Source organism: Watersipora subatra, chromosome 8 (assembly GCF_963576615.1).
Source record: "Watersipora subatra chromosome 8, tzWatSuba1.1, whole genome shotgun sequence".
In the NCBI taxonomy this organism is placed as follows: Eukaryota; Metazoa; Bryozoa; class Gymnolaemata; order Cheilostomatida; family Watersiporidae; genus Watersipora; species Watersipora subatra.
In genome coordinates, this window is record NC_088715.1 from 55,834,190 (window position 1) to 55,856,765 (window position 22,576).

Sequence of the window (22,576 nt, forward strand, 5' to 3'; positions counted from 1 at the left end):
GTATATATATATATGTATATATATATATGTATATGTGTATAGGTGTGTATATGTATATATATATATATATATGTATATGTATATACTGATGAAGAACAAGGTTGCAGTTCACTAGAAGAGAGTGCTCAATATTAAAATAGAGCATTTAAGTAGTAAACAGTTTTAAAAGTTTTCAGTTCTTAATATATTTTATATATATATTTATATATATATGTGTATATGTATATATAATATATCAGAAGCACCAAACTCATAGTATATATATATATTTATATATATATATATATATATTCACAGTTGTCTAATTACGAGAATATTGTTTCGAAAGAACAAAAAATAGACCCCAATTACCCATGGAGTCCATAAATAGTGCAACAACGAAGCAAATAACAAAGTTCAGCCTAATCTTCTGTGGACTCAAAGCTGTATACCAGACATTATATTTGGTATACAGCCAGGAAGAACTCTAGCAGGAATTTTAAGTGTTGTGACAATATTCAGATGTTGTCAAGTACTCAGAGCAATCAGAACTACAAGTTCAGAGGCTGATTCCTTATTCCTTGCTGTTAATGTTTGGCATAAGGAATTAACTTATGAACTAATAAAAATATTCAGACTCCATACTTTGTGGAGTCTGAATATTGTCGCTAAACTTGAAATTCCTGCTAGAGTTCCCCCTGGCTGGCTACTGGTTACAATAAGGATTCGTCTGCCCTACTACTATGTTCTGGTACTACCTCATCTCTTTGGTCCCGTACCTAGTCTCTGTACAACTAGTCTCTGATAATATATCCAGTCTCTGGTACGACACCTACATGTAGTCTCTGGTATTGCATCTAGTTTGCGGTAGAGTGTGTTTGAGCTCTGTTTCTTATCTTGTAGGGTTGGGCTTGCAAGTTTGTCTGTGATTGGCTAAAGTTTGTCGATCCTCAGATTCAAAAGTACGTATAACCTATTTATTTTGAAACCTCTTGGATAGATTCTGCGCTATCTAGAATAGTGCTAAGTCTTTTCTTATCGATATACATATCTTACACGATGGTTTAGTTGAAGCTCTCTATCTGATTGTTGATTGTTTTTTGTTACCAGGAAGATGATATAATTAACACACAAATAAATTGTTAGCATTATTAACCCTTTTTTTGGAAACTACGAGAGTGTCATTGACCTTCTCATAACCTGCTCAAACCTACGATATTTTTCTCTACTGCTGTTTTTGTAAAAGACCTTTCATCTAGAATTTCCAATTGGTCTGTTGGCATTGAGTTCCCAGATTATGAAAGCCATATTGTTTTTCCTTATCGCCCGTAGTATTTTTATGCAGCCTGTCACCATGTTTGCTATATATATGGGTAAATGATTAACCCTTTGACCAGGTATAAACAACCGAAAACCAAAAACAAAAAGGCCCCCAAAAACAACCGAAACTCATGTAATTTATTTTCGAAATTTCAATAAAATCGATATTTTATGAACATGCATAACTCAAATCTTAAACTTATTTCTATGAACATAAATTTTTGTACATATACATTCATTCACATATGTACTACTCAAAAAATACAACCATGAGGAATTGTCCCTGTATAAAATGCTTGGAAGCATTTTTTTTTCGGTAGAGTCAAACGCTATAACGTAGCCGTGCGAGCAACCATAACGATCGTTTTCTCTGCATAATCCAAGTATATTAAAAGACCAAAAAAGTTTACATCACTTCTATCATTTGAATTATTTTTATTCTGATCAGACAAAAAATCACTAACGATCGCAGGATCAAGAAATCTTTTATTTTACCGTTTAGAAAGTCGAGCCGATGTTGACTGGTTTTTCCAACTTTTATTTTTTTCCAAGGAGGCGCGACTTGTTTAGCTTTTAGCACAAAGCAACGCCTCTCAGATAATCGTTTCATATTGTAAATCATAGACTGATATCTTGTTGATGATATTTAAAACTTACTAGTGTGCATATCCTTTGTTTAACGTTACTAGGCGACAGCTTTATAAAAGTCTACCGAAATAGACATAAATGTCATTTCCCCACGCAACCGATAAACGACATTCTGGTCGTTTCCCCTGCCGAAGGGTTAAAGGTTACATTTTTTATTGCATTAACAATAGCGGATTACATTGCAGATTGTGGTTTAAATATTTCCGTGTAATTTTGACTGAATCCAGTTTTATCAACGTTTTTAAGGCGGTGGAAGTGAACAGAAAAAATATTGATCTTAGTGAAATATTATTGACCAGGAAAGGTGGCGATGCGATAGAATATTTAAATTGTTTGTTTTCTGAACTAGATTATCTAAAAATTGTCATTTTAAAATCCCTAATCACGAAGACGGGGATGCTTTAAAAGACTTTAAACAGGTGACTTTCGAGAATAGTTAATTTCTATAAACAATTCTTTTAAAAGTTCCCAATTTGTGGGAAGAAAGAACTTTTTGCTGGTTGACTCCGTATGATGTACGCACAAGCTGATAGGTTTAATTCTATAACCAATGGCGAAAATGAATGCTGACATATACATGCAGGGCTGATTTCTTTCGGTATTCGTGGCTTCTGCTTTGACCTTGTGTTATAATTATCTGTTATGTGGTGTAACCAAAACATGTAGTGTGACAACTAGATAGAGAAACGTGTTAGAATTTCTGGCTGCCGGCGTTTCATGACCAAAATGTGGCTGCTGGTTGAAACACTTTTGTTTTGCATTGGTTAATCATCGGCATTGACATTGTAAAACATGAAATAATCTCATGTAATAGCTTAGAGCTTGCATTTTGAGTGCGTTTGTTTCTAAAGCTGGTTTTTCTAACCTAAAATCATTGCTAAAAATGAATTATCATGATTATATTGACATAAATAAACATTACTTTAAAATGCTGTTTGTTAACCTTAAAATGTCAGTTTCTTTTTGAGAAAAAAAGAGGCTTCTTATAAGTATATCCTGTCAAATGAAAAAGATGCTGTTTAAAAAGATAACTGCATGCGTATCATGGTTTGGTCAGTACTTAGAATTTAAACTATGGTAGTGTGAATGTTTGTGTGGGCAGACAACTAAACTGTAGTACTAAAAACTATAGATCTCAATTACCCCTAAGCATATGTTTTGTAGTAAGCTCATCACCTTTGTGAACACAAATGATTCGCCTGTACCGGGAGTCACGCCCCTTCCAATATGGCAGGGCTATGTGCTCGCTGTCGGTCTCCTTATCAGCCAGCTCGTGCAGACTGCACTCTTTCAGCAGCTGTGGTACCTCAGTTTGGTTGGAGGCTTCCATGTGCGTGCCGCCCTCATCTCCATCATCTACAAAAAGGTTTGGATTAGTAGTAGGCTTTTTCGTCTCTTTGTCAGTGTATCTCTAAAGGCCCGGTAGCGCACTTATTACTGACCTGTGATAAGGGAGGTACACAGAGCTCACTATCATCATTATCAGTAGATTCTGAGTGAACCAATAGCGGAACAGCAAAGAAAATGTGAGCTCCGAGCATGCGACCTTTTATATTATTCAAACAAAGACTCTTGATTTGTATTTAGTCAATCTGCTATTAGCTAGGTTCTAGGGCTTTCAATAAAGAATGGGTAGATAAATATTGATTTTTGGCATAAAACGAAAATAGTTGTCCACTTAATTATGAAATTTCTTATATTTATCGTTTTGATTTTAAGCCTACCCAACATGTATTTCTACCAGCCAAAGTGAAACCATATACTCATATAGCCTGTGTTCTAAAAGTATAGCATTATTACTAGAGGCTTTCACTCTATCATTTTGCTTCACTTCACCACATTTTTACATTTTGATCAAACCAAGGCTATTTTATGTTTTATTTTTATTGAATTATTAATAATCTTCCTAGGATTTAACTAAGTGTAGAGTTTCTAGTTTCCCTGCACTTAGTTTGCGCGCTGTTAGGTACAGGTGAGGTATTTGTATTCCCAATTTGTAGTGGCTAGACATTGGGGCTACAGTTTTGGGTGGAGGTGAGGCGTTTGTAGCCCCAATGTGTAGCGGCTAGACATTGGGGCTACAGTATTGGGTGGAGGTGAGGTGTTTGTATTCTAATCGCTTTTCCCCTCAAAATTTGAGGGAAATATAGTAGTTTGCATGGAGTATACGACGGTGCAAGATAACCGTGTTATGTAAGGTCAGTTCGTAGCAAACGCCATGACCCAAAATTCTTCATAAATGCGTTAACCTTTGTACCCTAGAGGAGGATATTATTCGATGGATTTGAAAATTTGTGAGTTCTCGGGCAGAAAATTTCGCGAATGGTTAACGTTGTTGTTGTTAAAAAAGGATAATATCTACTTCCTATAATTAAATACTAGTCAACAGGCGTAGTCAGTAAACATTGCCGAGTTCTAAACTCTATGTAATGTCAAGTACATAATTCATTAAAGGTTGTTAGTTCACCAAATTCCTCCAAATTGATGAATAGTCATGGAAATCTCTGGATGCAGCCAGAATTTGATAGCTTAGCATGATCAACATAAATTTTCTAGCCAATAGCAAGTTAAACATGTGCTAAATGCATGTGAATTTGCTAGCGGGATTTATGGATTAATTTATTTGGGTGTGTGCCTTCGCGAATAAAACATTCCACGAAAGTTCATGAAAAGAAAACTCTGGCGAAATATAACTCCGTGGATGATATTGTCCTGTAGGGTATGTTAGGGGAACCAAGCGCTTGTTTGGTGTATGCTAAAGCCGTGGTCACACGGGCACCGAACCGAACTAAATGACGCAAAACGACGTCGTTTTCAGCTCTAAAAAGTTCGGCTGAGGACATTTCTGGCCGAAACGAACTATTTCGGTACTGCTCGAAATTTCGTGCCGAACCCTTGCTCTTATTGGCTGGTTAAAATTCTAGAATTCTAGCGAGCACGCGTCACATTTCTTCTTACGTGCGTGTGAGTAAAGTTAAAAAAGAAATGGGACGATACTTTTATTTCGTTAAATAAACAACATGAAGCAATTTACGACAAGGTTCACCCGGACTTGTGATTGGGTTGCATAAATGTAAGATGTTGCACTTAAGTTTTGCATAAATGTAGGGGAATGGTTGTGATTTTCTTTCGTGTAGAATATAAGTAATGTGTCATATTCATCCTGATGAACTATCGTTGACTGATTTATTTATGTAAAACCACAGTACTATGATAAAGACTGTTTTTGTTTGTTATGTACTCAGCATAGAAAAACATTCATATGTTAATAAAAAAAAATATAATTATGTTGATGGGAAGGGTTAGCAAAATATTTGTATCGAGTGATTTACTTTGAGCAGCCGAACGATCTTCTGATAAATCTGCTGTGTAATTATAATTTATAATTGTTCCTCAAAGTTTTTTTGTTTACAATAGAAATATTTAACTCAAATACATAACAACTACTAATGAAACCGTGTCCTGTCTATACGTATGGTATCTAGGAAGCGAAGTTACTTCGGTGGCCGTGTGACAGGTGCCACGAACCGAACCAGCCTCCGAACCGATCCTACGTCGGTTCGGTGCTCGTGTGACCACGCCTTAAGAATGTTTAACAGAGATTATTGTGTCGCTCACACATCGCTGAAGGAAATATTTGTAAGGTCAAGGATACTTGTAGCACTAAATGAATGCTTGTCGTGTACCAAATTCTATGATAAATATATTACATATTTTTGCAAGTCCTCTAGGAAAATCGAAAGTGACCTCAATGTGGCTTGCCATGAAAAACATTGCGCATTCATCATGGATACCGTAAAACCTCGATTTGAACGCCATCTTTATTTGAACGCCACCTCTATTAGAATGCCACTACAGGAGACAGGTTGAAAAATACAGTGCCATTATGTTCAAATGCGGGTCTTACAGTATGTTGTTACTTCTAGGCATTGACAATGGGTGCTGAGTCTATTTCTCATGCTTATGTTGTCACCTCTAGGCATTGACAATGAGTCCTGAGGCTAAGAAAGAGTCAACTGTTGGAGAGATTGTTAACCTGATGGCTGTGGATGCTCAGAGAGTGCAGGATGTTTTCAGGTACTGCAAAATTTCCATGCCCGAATATGGTATCTTGACCTTAGAAGCATTGTTTATGTGGACATTGTATCCTTGGACTGGTCCTCCTTTTAGCTACGTGTGGATCATGTGGTCGGCTCCTCTCCAGATAGCTATCGCCCTATGGCAACTCTACGAGACGATTGGACCAAGCTTGTTTGTTGGTCTTGGCATTATGCTCGTTATGATGCCTCTCAATGGATTTGTGGCAACGAAGCAGCGTAACCTGCAGATCGCTCAGATGAAACTCAAGGACTCTCGTATCAAGATGATGAATGAGGTGCTCAGCGGTATCAAGGTTGGTTTCATACCGGTCTCCCTGGTGTACCGGGTAGGCACGGTCCCTGGGACACAGATGGGTCGGTATTTGTGGGCTTGTAGACACCGACATAGAATCGATAGTTCTATTGCCCTCTCGATTGTTATCTAGCTGGTTTGCAGAGTTGAGTACTGTAAATATAATGATTTAAATAGGCAGGCCTATGTACTCCCGGGAATCAAATGAGATTTGTCCGTGGTTTTTTAGTTCACTGTATTTCCTATTTCGCATTTACCATGCTTCGAATGTCTTCAACGTTGCTTCCATTCCGAATCACAGAAACTGTAAAATCTGAATGCATTTAACTCCATTTTGCTTTGCCAAACTTGAGCGAGGGCATTCGCTGTGAGACTACTATTCGAAGTCATAAAAATGCTCGCTGCTGATGGATCGTAATGGATAATACTTGGCTAAGCTCTCTCAAGTGGAGAGAAAAACTTCCAGCATTGCGATCAGGCGTCCGTCCTGGCTTGGACAGTGCAACTAGTTGACTGCTCATGAGTAGTGCTGTACGATAAAGCGATATAGTTCAATGTGACGATATATTTCAGTGGACGATTTTATATTGGGTCAGTTTTCAAATCGATATGAATATCGAAGACGATATTTTATCGAATTATCGGCTTTTATTTTGCACAACTGGAGTTGTCTATTCGCCTTATTGTAACGAGGGGATAACTCCTGTTTTTCAACCGATATTAACCAATATCCTTTCAGATCGTTCATGTTTAAGCCTAACACTATATATCGAAAGAAGACAACTCCAATGTTCGATATTTTTCGATATCCGATATATTTAGAAACCAAATAATCAAATGTACATGCAAAGATATCGTGCAGCACTACTCATGAGCTGAAAAGTGACTGTGACCTAACAGTCAGTCTACTTTGATAAGTTTTGTTTTGAGGGATGCATCATGAATATTAGAAAGATCTATAGTGTAACTCTAAATTGTTGGAACGGCAGGGTGCGAGTTTGTCGGCAGTGAGCAACTCCAAATCTATTCAAAGCATGAAAAGGCAGTGATTGTCTTGGTCTATGACCCAGCCAAAGTGATGGCGCTAGGGAACCCTTTGCGGGAAGATACCTAATGACTTAAATTACAAATATCTGTGTTGGCTATCGCAAAGATTTTAGCCATTCAATAAAATTATTCTGTTATTTTTTACAAAAATTTAGCATAATTGTATTGTTCACAGCAGGGATTTTTAACCTTGAACAATTGCATGCGTTTTCCTTCTGAGCGTTTCTAACCACCACAAAGTTTTGCCGATTTCAATATTGAAACATCCTGGCAGTCAGATCACCTCAAACATAAAAAACAATCGCAAATGATAAAACATATGAATACTTTCCAAGAAAAGTCACCAGAATTTTGTGTAAGTTCATTTTTAAAACTCTCATAAAAACATACTCCTTAAATTATGTCAATACTTGACATAATTTACTTGCGTTTCCTGTTTATTTCCTTCCTTCAGACATCGGCTATTGTGTTTATATTGCAGTGTTGGGCGTCTCCTTTAAAGTGTATTCTCCATATGTGAAGATACATGTAGATGTGATAGAATTTGTTCCATTGCTTTCCTCTAAATGCTGTTTAAACAAATGAGTACCCAATGCAGACGAGATTACATGTTGGTCACCTATAAACAATATACACGATTATTGATGTAATTTGTGGGAAAGCCTGGGCATGTATTTTTTTGAGTGTTTTAGCTGTGATCAAGCTTTGCTGATTCTAATCCCGAAACATCACCTCAGACATCAACAACAATCACAAATGATTACACATTTGTTTTACATTTTGGCCAACTGTAAAAAACGTACCTCTGTCTGAATGTGAAAACAAATTATTTTAATTTTTCATTATGAAACTGGTGGGGTTCAGTACGTCAAAAACGTAAAGAATCACAGCTTTAGATGTTGCTAATGTTTTACTCTTATTTTTGACAGGTCTCTCTGTTATAGTAAGAGATCTGCTAGTAGAAAGAACTTTAATCGCTAAGTCGATGTCAAAGATTTATTTTTCAAAAGTATTTCATTTCTTTTGCCTGGGTGTCAGCAAGATAGATTTAATTTAGGACACATGATATGCTGTCATTAGGACCACTTACCCGAGGTATCTACATGTATACACTTACCCGAGGTATCTACATGTGTACACTTACCTGAGGTATCTACATGTATACACTTACCCGAGGTATCTACATGTATACACTTACCCGAGGTATCTACATGTATACACTTACCCGAGGTATCTACATGTATACACTTACCCGAGGTATCTACATGTATACACTTACCCGAGGTATCTACATGTATACACTTACCCGAGGTATCTACATGTACATAGGTGATCAAACTCTATGCCTGGGAGCCATCATTTGAGGAGAAAGTGTCCGCAGTGAGGGACAAGGAGATGGCTACTATCAGGAAGGCTTGGTACTACAGAGCAGTTCAGTTCTTTGGATTTGGGGCTCTCCCTTTTGTTGTAAGTAGAGATGTACTACACTGTTTAGCTGCTGTACTTTTAAAGCATTGCTTCGTTCAGTTATATCCTTCGTTTTTTCGTGATGTAATTTTATCGTTGTCGGCCATCTTTATAGACAATTGTATCGTTAAAAACACGAAGCTTTTGCAATAAATGTTGGAAAACGATGCTTTTGTTTGCAGTTTTTTGATTATAGTATCCAAACAACACCAAAAAGTACTATTAAATAAAAGAAAAACGATCATTTTCTACAAACATGGCAGCTTTCTCGTGAACAAGCGCATGTGCAAACGGCTTGATGACGTCCAAAAAACGATAGATTGTTCATTGAATCTGAACACCTTACCCGTACCTAATCCTGTATCCCCAATGTAATATTAGCTATTCTACAAAATTAGATTTCGTCTTCCAAATTTCTACGGATAAGTGAAATTAATCGCGTGTTGCTAAAGCATGGCATTCAAACCTAACATATTTTAAGTTATTTCAAGGCTGGCTGCCCGTGTTGATGTTTTCTACCCGCGTCTTCAACACATTCTGGTTGCATTATTAGGCATTTGTTAAAAGCACTTTTATATTACTCACATCACATTGGCCAATCTTTTTGACATGTGCTCTTCGCATTTTAAAAAGCTGATAAAAACAACAAAATTGTCATTTCGAGAATTTTTTGAGGCTAATATCTCTCAAAAAGTGTAGAAAATGGAATTGAATGAGTAACCTTATTGGTCAATAAACAGGTAGTACTGATATCGTTAAAGAATTCTGCGACTCATTTTGATGAATATTCTAACAAACATTGCCATGAATGATTGGCCTGTGTATCCCACTTAAGCATCGACACGTGATTTCCTTCGGTGAGCATCAGCGCAATAGAGCATCCGGCTGTGTAGCCGCCATTCCATTAAACCTGCTTTTGCGCAATATCAATTCTGAGCTTGCAATTTTGTGGCTTTATGACTGTTATGCTAAAGTCTGCACTGCACTGATTGTGCTAATACACTCAGACATCTGAAATCTCTTCCATTTGCTGTAAGTTGGCTTTTCAGCATTTGCCAAGCTAACATTGTGACAAAAGGGTCTCTTACAGTTTTGTATTTTGCTGAATGCAATAATTTGGACAATAAAAACTCCTGGTATGGATGAATAAAAATGCCATCTTTATATTATTTAAAAATGTCATCCTTATTCACATTATTTTATCAATATATTTTATAATATTATAATATTTTAATATTGTTGTAGGTAACGGTAGTGACCTTTGCTGTCTATGTCAGTACAAACAAAGATCACATCCTATCACCCAATGTAGCCTTTGTATCCCTCTCGCTCTTCAACATACTCAAGGGGCCCCTCAACCTCCTTCCCATGATGATCTCATTTGTAGTCATGGTAAGCTACTATTCATACAACTTTTCCCCTTTTTAGATGATTTCTACTTGATGGTAAAAAATAACAAGGTGAGAATGTAATCTGGTTGGCTAGATTTCTGGTTACGCTGATGAAGGTTTGGTCAATGTTTTAGTCAAGCGTGTCCGTGAAGAGGATTGTTAAGTTCTTCAAGACTTCTGATCTGTCTGAGGAGAACGTAGATAGAGACGATAACTGCGGTAGGTACTCTATCACTTCTTGTTAAGGCTTCGCTACGCACTGACACATTGTATCACTGACATGTATCGCAGGTATTCACATTATACATGTAGAGTAATACCACTAATGTAAGAACATGTTGGAGAATGCTGGCTACTGAATCTTTTGTGACTCTAATGATTATGATCTTCGAAGTTCAATGAGTATTTTGTACATTCTACAGATGTTAGCCTGAGAGTGACAAACGGCACTTTCTCTTGGATGCCAGAGACTACAAAGATCCTCCATGACATCAATATGGAAGTTCCAACTGGTTCCCTCACATCGATAGTTGGACAAGTCGGCGCGGGAAAATCATCCTTACTATCAGCCTGTGTCGGGGACATGTTCAAACACGATGGTACAGTAGTGAGCAAGGTAGGATCTCAGACTATGTCTGAATTTATTACTCAATGGTTCACTCCAACAGCTGTTTGGTTGGCGTTGATGACATAACCAGTTACACCAACTGGCGCCAATTTGACCAATTTAACCAGTTGCATAAATTCTCACCGTTGTACCAACCAGGGTTGGTACCAACCAGGGTTGGTACCAACCAGGGTTGGTACCAACCAGGGTTGGCACCAACCAGGGCTGGCACCAACCAGGGTTGGCACCAACCAGGGTTTGTGCCAAAAAAATTGTGTAACTGGTTTAATTGGTCAAATTGGTGCCAGTTGGTGCAACTGGCACGAACTGAAATCTGAAAATCTGTAACAATTTTGAGTAAGCTCATCTTTAAGGCCTGGCTACAAACAGATGAAATGTACCACTGACACGTAGTGCAGGTAGTTGTAGAGCAGTCCTGCTAATGTAAGAACATGTTGGAGAATGTTAGTTACTGAGTCTTTTATGACTATGGCTACTTGAACATGCTTGAACATTACTCTAATGCATCAGTCGCACCAACCAGAGTTGGCGTTACGGCCAAAATTTGAATTAAATTAATAATTCATTGATTGTTTGAAATCGCATAAAGGATTAAATTGGTTAGTTTGGGGTTTATGAACTTACATTAGTAATTGAATTATTAAAGCATTTTTTCCTGCATTAATTGTTAAATTTGAATTAAATTAAATTGCTAATTATTTGTTTATTAAGTAATTGAATGCAATTATTAGTTTACCACAATTCTGGTTGTAGTGCAGCAACCTTCTATATTACAAAGATAAATTGGGCTTGCTTGACAAATTTGTCTCCACGCTTTTAAGTAGCCAATGATCTTGGTCTGTTGTTTTTGATGCACCCCCTAAGACATTGCCGAAGTACACCACTTTACATGCAGTATAAGGTTTATAAAACTGTGTTTAACTCCAGGTGCAACTTAACAGACTTTATAAAACTTCCTTTTTGTGAAGGTATTTACACCAATAAGACCAATGACACTAGTACTGCGCCATTGGTATTAATAACAGTGCATACACATAGTCACTACTACATGGTATTAATAACAGTGCATACACATAGTCACTACTACATGGTATTAATAACAGTGCATACACATAGTCACTACTACATGGTATTAATAACAGTGCATACACATAGTCACTACTACATGGTATTAATAACAGTGCATACACATAGTCACTGCTACATGGTATTAATAACAGTGCATACACATAGTCACTACTACATGGTATTAATAGCAGTGCATACACATAGTCACTACTACATGGTATTAATAACAGTGCATACACATAGGCACTAGTACATGGTATTAATAACAGTGCATACACATAGTCACTACTACATGGTATTAATAACAGTGCATACACATAGTCACTACTACATGGTATTAATAACAGTGCATACACATAGTCACTACTACATGGTATTAATAACAGTGCATACACAATTTTGTTCCTACGTATAATTGTGTCTTGAACCTCCATGCTATTAGGTAATGGTCAAGTTTAGGCATAGGTCTGTTATTTCTGGGTAACACCAACAAGGATAGTTGTTAAAGGTTGACTTGCAACAAAATTCACATTACAGTTATTTGATATCAAAAGATTCACCATGTCTTACTCTGTTGTGTTGTAGGCGCAAAATATGTGGGAATGGGATTACAAGCTCTTAAAAGCTAAAAAACCAACAGTTAATCGCAGCCACACGAGACCGCCGTAGTTTGGATTTTCTTTCCAAAATGGCTCAAATGTGACGTAGTTGTGGTAGATGGTTTCTGTTTACACTTTTATGCGACCTTCAAAGTCGAAATATTTTCACAAATATACTTCACGCATTCAATAAAACCATGTCTATTGTTCTTACGCGTCTGTTTTATCGTCACTGTAATGCTGTCACTTTTAGCACTGATATCTTATAACTTACCGTAAAAATTCATTTAATTTTTTAAATTTACTTCGAAGGAGTACATATCATTGTCTGATAATCACGACGAGCCTGTTGGTCACCTGTGATAATCGAAAAGTGCTGCAAAAATTATTTTCAAAGTATTGGGTCACATGATCAGATTACAACTTGACGATTAGTTCAAGCCGAAACAAAACTGTAAAGTAGCGAGCATCTATATTTGATACGGGGTCTTCGGTGAAACCCGAAGTGTTTGTCATAAACTAGTGCTACAATAAGTTTATATTGAGCTTTTTATTGGCCTTTCAATTCACGTGAGAACATCACGTGACAAGCCAATAACCAAACTGTCATGGCTACGTCAGAGAAATAAACAGATTCCAATCTACGGGGGCTTTTCGTTTTTGAGCTTTTAAGAGCTTGTAATCATATTTGTACATATTTGACACTTACAACACAACAGAGTAAGACATGGTGAATCTTTTGATACCAAATAACTATAATGTGAATTTTGTTGCAAGTCAACCTTCAACACAATATTGTGCAACATTAGTAAGGAAGGAAATGGAATTTTAAAAAAACCTACATTTGCTGGTTTTGGCATTAGATTTTAATTGATATGAATAGCGAGAGTTTTTAAGCATATACTCTGCAAGATGTAATCACAAAACACCTGACTGTCGCACGGCAGTTTAGATATATGAGAACCTGTACAAGCATAACCATTTATTTGTATAAGCTAACTCGAGCACAACTCAAAATACAGTCAAACATGGATAACTCGAACTTCAAGGGACCGAGCAAAAGTGTTCGAATTATCAGAGCGTTCAAGTTATCAGAGCACTGTCACAAGTCCATATATTTACTTATTTATTAGTAGATACATGTACATATACAAACTATAATATAAATCAAAAGCACAAATGGCTTGTTTCAAATTAAATGCTTCTAATGTAAAGTTTAAAACGTTTTTATGAAAAAGTATAGAGATTTTTCTATCACTTGAGATTGGTTTGTTGTTTGAGGTGATGTTATTGCCAGGACGTTTTTCAGATTGACATTGGCAAAACTTGATCGTTGTTGAAATGCTCAAAAGAAAAGACATTTTTTTCTTTTGGGGTTTTACCCACGATCAATTTTGCCGTTTTTTCTTGAAGTTTATGCAGATTACTTTACTTTACCTGGGATTCGTTAAGAGCAACACTCCGAGGCAGTTCAATTAGAAGTTTTACGAGGTTTTATGGTACATTCTATATCACTCACGCTTTTTTAATAGATACTTATTGAATGTACACACGTATTCTGTGTTTAGGTCAAACGATGAATAGTTTTTTGTAGCTCAGACAACGTATTACAACAATTTTAAGTCGTTTTAAACATTCAACATTCCGACGTTGATTCAACACGGAATCAACGTCGGAAAACTATTCATGACGGGCTAGCCGGGTCACGCATTCAAGGATTTTTGCCACGCACATACAAAACAACATGCGATTTTTGTTTTGTATGTGCGTGGCGAAAATCCTTGCGCGCGTGACCCGGCTAGCCCGTGCTATTCATCGTATCGCAGTATAAATCAAGTTTCACCAAACTTTTAGAAAAGTCGTTGACAAAAATATTTTGCCGATGGTGGTAATAACGACGCTTATGAATTACGAAAAGATGAAGTTTACCTCTATGGCTTTGAATAAAGTGATTTTCTAAAGCGATAACAACCGTTTCGGTAGCCGCTGGGCAAAAAAACAGTTCGAATTAACAGTGTTGAGTTCGAGTTATCTATAGCAATTTATAATTACGTGGGAACGGACCAAAGGAAATGTTCGAATTAACCATGTGTTCGAGCTATCCGTGGACGAGTTATCCATGTTTGACTGTATTAACATTTCGTATGACATCTGCTGATCAGGTAGCATTTCTACACGCTGTTATGTTCTTTGATATAAGCTAGATTATGCTGTTGATATGTTGAAATAGCTGTATTGTTTTAGAGTGTTTTTTATGTTGCTATAAATGTTTGCTACCTACTTTTACTCTAGGGTTCAGTGGCATTTGTGTTTTACTCTAGGGTTCAGTGGCATTTGTCGCGCAACAAGCGTGGATACAGAATGCCACCGTGAGAGACAACATTCTCTTTGGCAAAGAATATGATGAAGAGAGATATAATAGGGTTGTTGAGGCGGTAGCACTTCGACCCGACTTTGACATACTTGACAATGCTGATCTCACTCTAATCGGCGAAAAGGTTTGTGTGCAGTTTCACCTTACACAGTTTCTTTTAAGATATACCTTCGCTAGGGATCACTCACACCCAAATAATACTGATGCATTGAAAAGTTGGTGTATTTCCCAACAACTTCTGACTTCTGCAGCCATTTGTTCATTATAAATACAGTGAAAGACATGAATTCTTATCTTAACTAAACTGACTGGAGCTCTATTTTCTATTGAGTATTTCTTATGCAGCTAAAACAAAACTCACATGCATTCTTTGATTCTAGTGCTTAGATCAGTATTCAATTGTAAAGTAGCATGATTTTTAGTTGCCAATAACTATTTTAGTAGAAAACGCTTTTATACAATATTTTATTAATTGTGTTCACAAGGTGTTCCAAGTATCACGATTGCTTGGACTGTCGATTGATTTATTGATTGATTTACTGCCTTGATTGGAAAAAGAGTTACAATAATAAGTGTTACTCTTATTAATTAAACATGTTTGCAGATATTAGCCAATAGGCTTGAATGATTATTACTAGAAACACCATTGAATCATCTCTGTATTGCATGGTTTTGTGAATGCATATTTACATCTATGTTTACATCTATGTACATTAAATTGAAAATACTGTTATGATTGATTGAGTAATTTAATTGTGATATAATTAATTTAAAGTACAATGTGGTCTTAGATCGTTTGGTTTGGTATCCCCGCAGGGAATAAATCTCTCCGGCGGGCAGAAGCAGAGGGTGAGTCTGGCCAGGGCTGTCTACAATGAGGCTGACCTCTACCTACTCGATGACCCCCTCAGCGCGGTAGATGCTCACGTAGGCAAACACATCTTCGACCATGTAATCGGCCCGGATGGACTCTTGAAGGTACCAGCCAGTTGTTCTTATAAAATATGATTATCTAACCGATGAGGCCAGACTTGTGTAGCAGCTTAAAAGTCATGGGAACCCAGTCTAGAAATTTGGTTTGATTAATCAGTATTAGCGCATACAATTCAACGATCAATTTCATTTTTTTCAAAATGCTTATGCGCTGAGCTTAAATTATGGAATCTAAACATCGAGGTCAAGCGGACTCTGGTGTACTGTTGAAGCTTGTTTGGCTGTTTGTATATTAGTTGTCATGCTGTCTGGGGTATTTCATATTTTTATTCTGTAGTCTCACCTAGATATATGCGCTTCATTAAGAACTGGCTCGCATTCTCGTATCTTAAATTTGTTTCATATCTTAGGCACAAAATAGCTCAAAAATTTGCTCGTATCTCATATTTCCTATCTAAAATAACTAAATACAAATCATCCATTTCCATATTTAAAAAAACACCCAAAAACATGATGCAATGAAAAAAAAATTTTTTAATTGTTGTAATTCACTACCTACATTCACAAAGTAACAAATACCTATCTAATGGTTATGATCTGCAACAAGATGTAATATTGCTTTGTTCAGTACTGTATGTAATTCTTACCTTCGCAACAAAAGCAGCTGCTAACGGCAGTGTAAGAGATTTGACAGCAACACATTTGGTACACTGCACTTTTGTGACGCTACGTAACATAACGTAAACGTTAAACTTAAATGAATTTAGCTTACTAAACACACGCTTTAAAATGAGTTTTAATCTTACAATAAACTTAATTCTAATTTAGTCTTTGTTTTCATTTTTATTATCTTCCAGCTTGGCAATTTTTGCCTCACCATCACCTTCACCATCACTTTTAGCTGGCATTTTTGAAGCTTTTTTAAACTGATCCGAAGAGAAAGATCGAGCGATGCTGTTCTCGTAAGTGGCCTCTCGCACATTTGACCATTTAGCGACCGCATCGATAACTGTCTCGCATTTTTATATATCAAGGCAGAAACTTGCTCAAAATTTGGTGCAAATATTTTGCTCAAAAAAACTCTTGTACAAAGCTTAGTTTGAATCTACTAGCACTGATTGTCTGCATTATGCCACAGGATAAAACGAGAGTGCTGGTGACCCACGGCGTGCACTGGCTGCCCATGGTGGACAACATAGTCGTGCTGACTGATGGTAGGGTTTCAGAATCGGGCACATACGATGCCCTCCTCTCTCATGATGGAGCCTTTGCCGAGTTTCTCAAGACCTTCTTCCTCTCTGGTATGATGACACCTTACCTATTCGGTTAAGTGTCTCTTAGGATTGCTGTAGTCATTCGCTTTCAGTTGGTTGAGAAAAGTTTGTTTGCGATTTAAAGTTTTATGGCTCAATTTTTTTGGTTATTCTCACCTCGAGTCATATCCCCAAGTGTTTTGGTCAGCAATTGACACAAAATGCTTCAGCTAAGCTTGTTTCAGCAAATATTTAGCCTTTGGAAATGTTAATGTGATGATGCATTGAACAAGATGTTTTATTATATTGCAATCTCCTAGTTTAGATGGATGTTAAAACTGCTGCAAGATTTTGCACCAGCGCAACGTATTTGAAGATTTTTATTGGTAAACGAGTAATAGTTGACTTATTTTACAGATATTAACATTTTCAATTTTCTTTTTCCATTTTAAATGGTTTTTGATTTTTTAATAGTTTTGGGATTTATTGATTTTGATTTTTAAATAATTTTTTAATTTTAAATTATTTTTGAATTTTAACTGTTTTTGAGTTTTCTAATGATTTTTGAATTGTTTTGAATTTTAATGTTCACCGTTTTTGGATTTTAAATCATTTTTAAATTGTGAACTGTTTTTGTGTTTTATTATGGTTTTTGGATTGGTTTGGAATTTAAAATTGTTTTTGAATTTTGATATAGTTTTTGATTTTTAATGATTTCGAATTGTTTTTATTTTTAAAATGTTTTTCAATTTAATTTTTTTTCCAATTGTGATTTTTAAATGGTTTCATGTTTTTGAATTGTTTTAGAATTTCACATTGTTTTTGACTTTGAATTGTTTATGGTACTTAATTGTTTTTGACTTTTAAATTGTGTTTGATTTTTACTTGTCTTTGATTTTAATAGTTCTATGAATGTGATGTTTAATAGTTCAACAGGAATTCTCAAAGTAATATTACGGTACGTTCCACAACGATTGTATGAAATGATCTACGAATAGCAGTTCTTCACCAGCTGTCATTTTCTGTAGTTGCTGCCAACGGTAAGGTGTTGAGTTCTCATATTTGGTTACGGCTTTATTCTCACACTATAATTAACACCATGATCAGCTCAAATTGTTGGATATGTTAAGTAGCTCTATCAAGGTTCAACTCTACGCCGTTACTTACTTGTTGTACTTCTTCCTCACCTTTATATCTAATTTCTACGAACACTACATAATGATTTCACACTGCAAAGGATCTGCTGCAAGCCTTTACTGCTCCACAATGAGCCAAACAAGTTGTAGTATAAAAGGCACTGTATATATTGTATCAATATATATTTGTATATATTTGTATAAATATATGATTAAATACCGTGAATATGATGAGGCTTTCTTGTGCGCTGCCAACTTCTGCTTGCTGGGCTCCTTATATATTGTTTGGGTTGGCAAGCTCAGACTCTTATCCGAGAAGGCCGACTCGGTAGTAGGTCGGTCTTTCATCTGCAGGTTCGGTAGCCGGCCTGGCTGTCCTTACCAACCAATGGCTGGTCAGTCGTACCTCCGGCTGGGTCAGTCCCTCTTGTTGCCTCAGTCTGGCAGGCCTGCGTGAGTTTCTAGCAGCTCGCAGAGACCGAGCCATTCTCTTGGCCTTGGCACTCTGGCTGGTCGTGATGGCTTTTCTATCGACCTTGTGTGCCATCACAACACTCTATGCAACTGATTTATGTTTATTAACCATATACGTATAAACTAGTGCTGGGCACGGGTGATGAAACTCATTAACCTCGCGCGTTTATATTCTCCTCGAGTCGTGAGTAATAGATATACTGAGCATTTCGATCTTGCGAGTTTGGGTTTTGACTTGCGAGTTCTGGTTTTGGTGTACGAATCTGTCGAGTAAAGTGGACAAAAACTCGGTCTCTTGTGCCCTGCCCTCTAAGCACTGTTTATCAACCCTCCTGTTAACGCTGCGAGCACGAATATTGGTTTATAGAAAATAGTAAAAAATACTAAATAAATTGAGTAGAACTGTAATTGCATTGTAAATTTTATGATATGTCTGATGTTTGGAAACTTTAGACATAAACCCGTATCAACCAGCCCGAAACCTGAAAAACCCGCTGTCCAAAAAGTTCTCATGTCCAGCACTAGTATAAACAATAGCCTTTGTACGAGTGTTATTCTTTTGTGAGCATGCCTCTCTGCTTGTATATTTCATTTTAAACATATCTTACTGCAAAAACCTAACTTCATGTATTTTCATATAAATGCTTCACTATTTATAGGTTGTTCTGTCAGCACTTCACTTTCGCTACATATGTTGTGGTTCTTATCTCAGTATAAAACCACATGGTTAGCTTTGAAAGATCACCTTTAACTGGTTTGCTCATGACGAGGGTTGCGCGTAGGCTTATGAGAACTTCCGTGAAGTGACTAACAGGCAGAGGTTTTTTGTTGCCAAGGTTATCCTTTTTAAAAAGTATTGTGATTGGCTAATTTTTTCTGAATGCGTGTCATGATTGGCTGCTGCAGGCGAGGAAGAAGAGGGAGAAGTGGATGAGGATATTGTCCAAGCCAAGAGAGCGATTCTGCACAGATTGGGTTCTGTCGTTGAAGAAGGAGAGGATCATCTTGCCGAGATGGTCGAGGAGAGAAAGTATGTACGCTAGAAGTTTGTGTTGTCGGTTCTTTGCGTGAATCTTCTTGTGCTGTGTGCAGCAACTGCAGCTGTCCCATTAAGCCCATTTTTTACTTGCGATTGTTTTATTATCGGTTGACACCTTCTATATTGATTAGTCCCGTCTTTCTTGTTGTACCTTCTCTCTTCTATTATTTTTCATATAAAGAAAAGAACAAGTGTAAGTATACGACGGTTTGTTTTGTTGTTTACTACCAACCAGTTGGTGTCCACTCTCCATGCTCAATCCTTTACTAGTATTAAGTTTTATTTTTAAACTCAGAAAACGTTACTGCGTTTATTTTCGATTTTGGCATAGTTAGCCGTGGAGATGGAAAACTTCATCATCTTTGATACACTGACAGAGTTAACTTTCTCCTGAACTCTCGATGCTACACCGGATTGAGCGTGTCTTCTCTCTTTACCATCTATTCTATTGCTACACCTCGCTAGAGGACTATTAAGTGACAGGTCATATCATTTTTAATACAAACGAGGTCGGATCACAGAATTGTTTTTTAGCCCCGCGTAATAGAAAAGTTTCTCAGTTTTTCAAAACTGTTTTCGGAATTTAAATCGAAGCAATTTAATGAGAAACAGCTTTTTATCGAAGGTGATGTTGGTCAATATGATCAACACAAAAAACTGAGAAATTTTTCTTCGAAGATGATGGATTGGATTTTAAACAGTATTATTTGTTGATGTTTGGAAAGGTCATAGCAACCGCACGCTACAAACATTACAATTTCATGAATGTTGAAAATGACTTGGCTTCACAAAAGTCTAAGCTGCATGGATAAGTTTCGCTTTGGAAGCCCTTTGTGCACTATATAAAATGCCTCATTTGTACTGAAAATGATACGACCTGTCATTTAATTTATTTTTGTTTTGCTCATGCACCTTAATCTCATGCCTCGTCTTCTAATCGTTCGGCAAAATTATAGAATTGCTCAATCCATAACTGTTGAGTTCTCACTAGCAGATTGACTGATCAAATGTTTGTTTTGCTAGTATTATTTGGGCTTATCTGATCCCGCATTCCGCTGCTGATATTTTATGATCGAGTGCAGAGTAACACTGTTTTGTAAATTCTATGGCTCCAATTTGTTTCAGACTGCAAAGACAATTGACCAAACAATTATCGAGGGCTAGTGAGTCGGAACCTGCGGCGCCTGAGGCACCGGCAGTTCCGGAGAAGAAACAAGCGCCTACTCAGGCCCAAGATGTTATAGAGACTGTAGAAGTCGGACACGTAAGTTTTTACGGCCAAATCTCTAGTCCTTACATTGAAGGCTGTAGTTATTCCAGTCGAGATAATTGTCAAGCTGTTGAAAATTCTGCTGCCCAAATTCTGGTCATTACAGTCTATATTCTGGCCATTGCAGTGGGTGTTTCGGTCATTACAATCGATATTCTGGTCATGACAGTGGCTGTTCTGGTCATTACAGTCAATATTCTGGTCATTACAGTTGATATTCTGGTCATTACAGTGGGTCATTACAGTCGATATTCTGGCCATTGTAGTGGGTCATTACAGTTGATATTTTGGTCATTACAGTGGATGTTCTGGTCATTACAGTCGATATTCTGGCTATTACAGTGAGTGTTCGGGGCATTACAGTTGATATTTTGATCATTACAGTCGATATTCTGATCATAACAGTCGATAGTTTAATCATTACAGCCGATATTCTAATCATTACAGTCGATATTCTGGCCATTACAGTGGGTGTTCTGGTCATTACAGTGGGTGTTCTGGTCATTACAGTCGATATTCTGGTTATTACAGTCATTGTTCTGGTCATTACAGTCGATATTCTGGTTATTACAGTCGTTGTTCTGGTCATTACAGTCAATATTCTTGCCATTACAGTGGGTGTTCTGGTTATTACAGTCGATCTTCTGGTTATTACAGTCGATATTCTGGTCATTACAGTGGGTGTTCTGGTCATTACAGTGGGTGTTTTGGTCATTACAGTTGATATTCTGGTTATTAAAGTTGATATTCTACTAATTACAGTCGATATTCTGGTTATTACAGTGGTTGTTCTGGTCATTACAGTGGTTGTTCTGGTCATTACAGTGGTTGTTCTGGTCATTAGTCTAAACACTGGCCATGACATATGTGGATATTAAATGGTCAATACATTCAAGCTGCCAGTCATTACAGTCAAGGCTCTAGTCATCGCAGCAAGATTATTGTCATTACAGTCAATGTTCTGCCTGTAGTAGTGAAATTAGCTATTGAAGTTGTTCTCTAGTCTCTGTAGACTGCCTCTCTTGTTATTGTGTCGCAGGCATGCACCACCCCACAGTCATACTGGAAGTTGTGATCAGGTCAAGCCTCTAATTGTTACAGGGTACACTGCAGTAGCTATGCCGGAAACATCAGTGGCTATAACAAAGATTTCTTGATCGCTTTTTTTAGCTTTTTGTGGTTGAAGCCCATCATTGCTGTAACATAATCTTTTAGTTATCTACAAGTACCAAAACTTGCTTCAAAATAATGGTAAAAATATTTTTGCTCCGAACCCATAGTATTATTTTTAACCACCAATGGCCATATCAATATCTTCAACTTAGCCCTCTGTCACTCACCTAGCAATTTCACTTGATAGACTAATTGACCTATGGAACTGTTACAGAATATCCTCTATGCAGTTTCCTGCCCAGAATAGCTTTAATGTTTCAGGTGCACATGTTTTATCTTCAGCCTTTGCATGTATCAATATATTTTGTTGGCATTCCACTATTGGTCAAGGATGAAAGCAACGTGTGATTGTGTTCATGAAATTGATAAAGTAGAGAATTGCACA

The 22,576-nt window shown here is 37.0% G+C and overlaps 1 protein-coding gene across 1 annotated transcript in view; it reads left to right on the forward strand.

Annotated features, from left to right (window-relative positions):
• Window positions 1-22,576, forward strand: part of LOC137401586 (multidrug resistance-associated protein 1-like) — a 61,019-nt gene that overhangs the window by 22,729 nt on the left and 15,714 nt on the right. Inside the window, exons 9-21 of the mRNA XM_068088015.1 lie at window positions 883-941; window positions 3,112-3,313; window positions 5,927-6,024; window positions 6,118-6,340; window positions 8,716-8,853; window positions 10,099-10,245; window positions 10,379-10,463; window positions 10,667-10,860; window positions 14,861-15,037; window positions 15,730-15,891; window positions 16,985-17,147; window positions 19,616-19,739; window positions 20,874-21,012. Of these exons, the coding sequence (XP_067944116.1) occupies window positions 883-941; window positions 3,112-3,313; window positions 5,927-6,024; window positions 6,118-6,340; window positions 8,716-8,853; window positions 10,099-10,245; window positions 10,379-10,463; window positions 10,667-10,860; window positions 14,861-15,037; window positions 15,730-15,891; window positions 16,985-17,147; window positions 19,616-19,739; window positions 20,874-21,012 (1,911 nt within the window). The remainder of the gene's footprint in view (window positions 1-882; window positions 942-3,111; window positions 3,314-5,926; window positions 6,025-6,117; window positions 6,341-8,715; window positions 8,854-10,098; window positions 10,246-10,378; window positions 10,464-10,666; window positions 10,861-14,860; window positions 15,038-15,729; window positions 15,892-16,984; window positions 17,148-19,615; window positions 19,740-20,873; window positions 21,013-22,576) is intronic.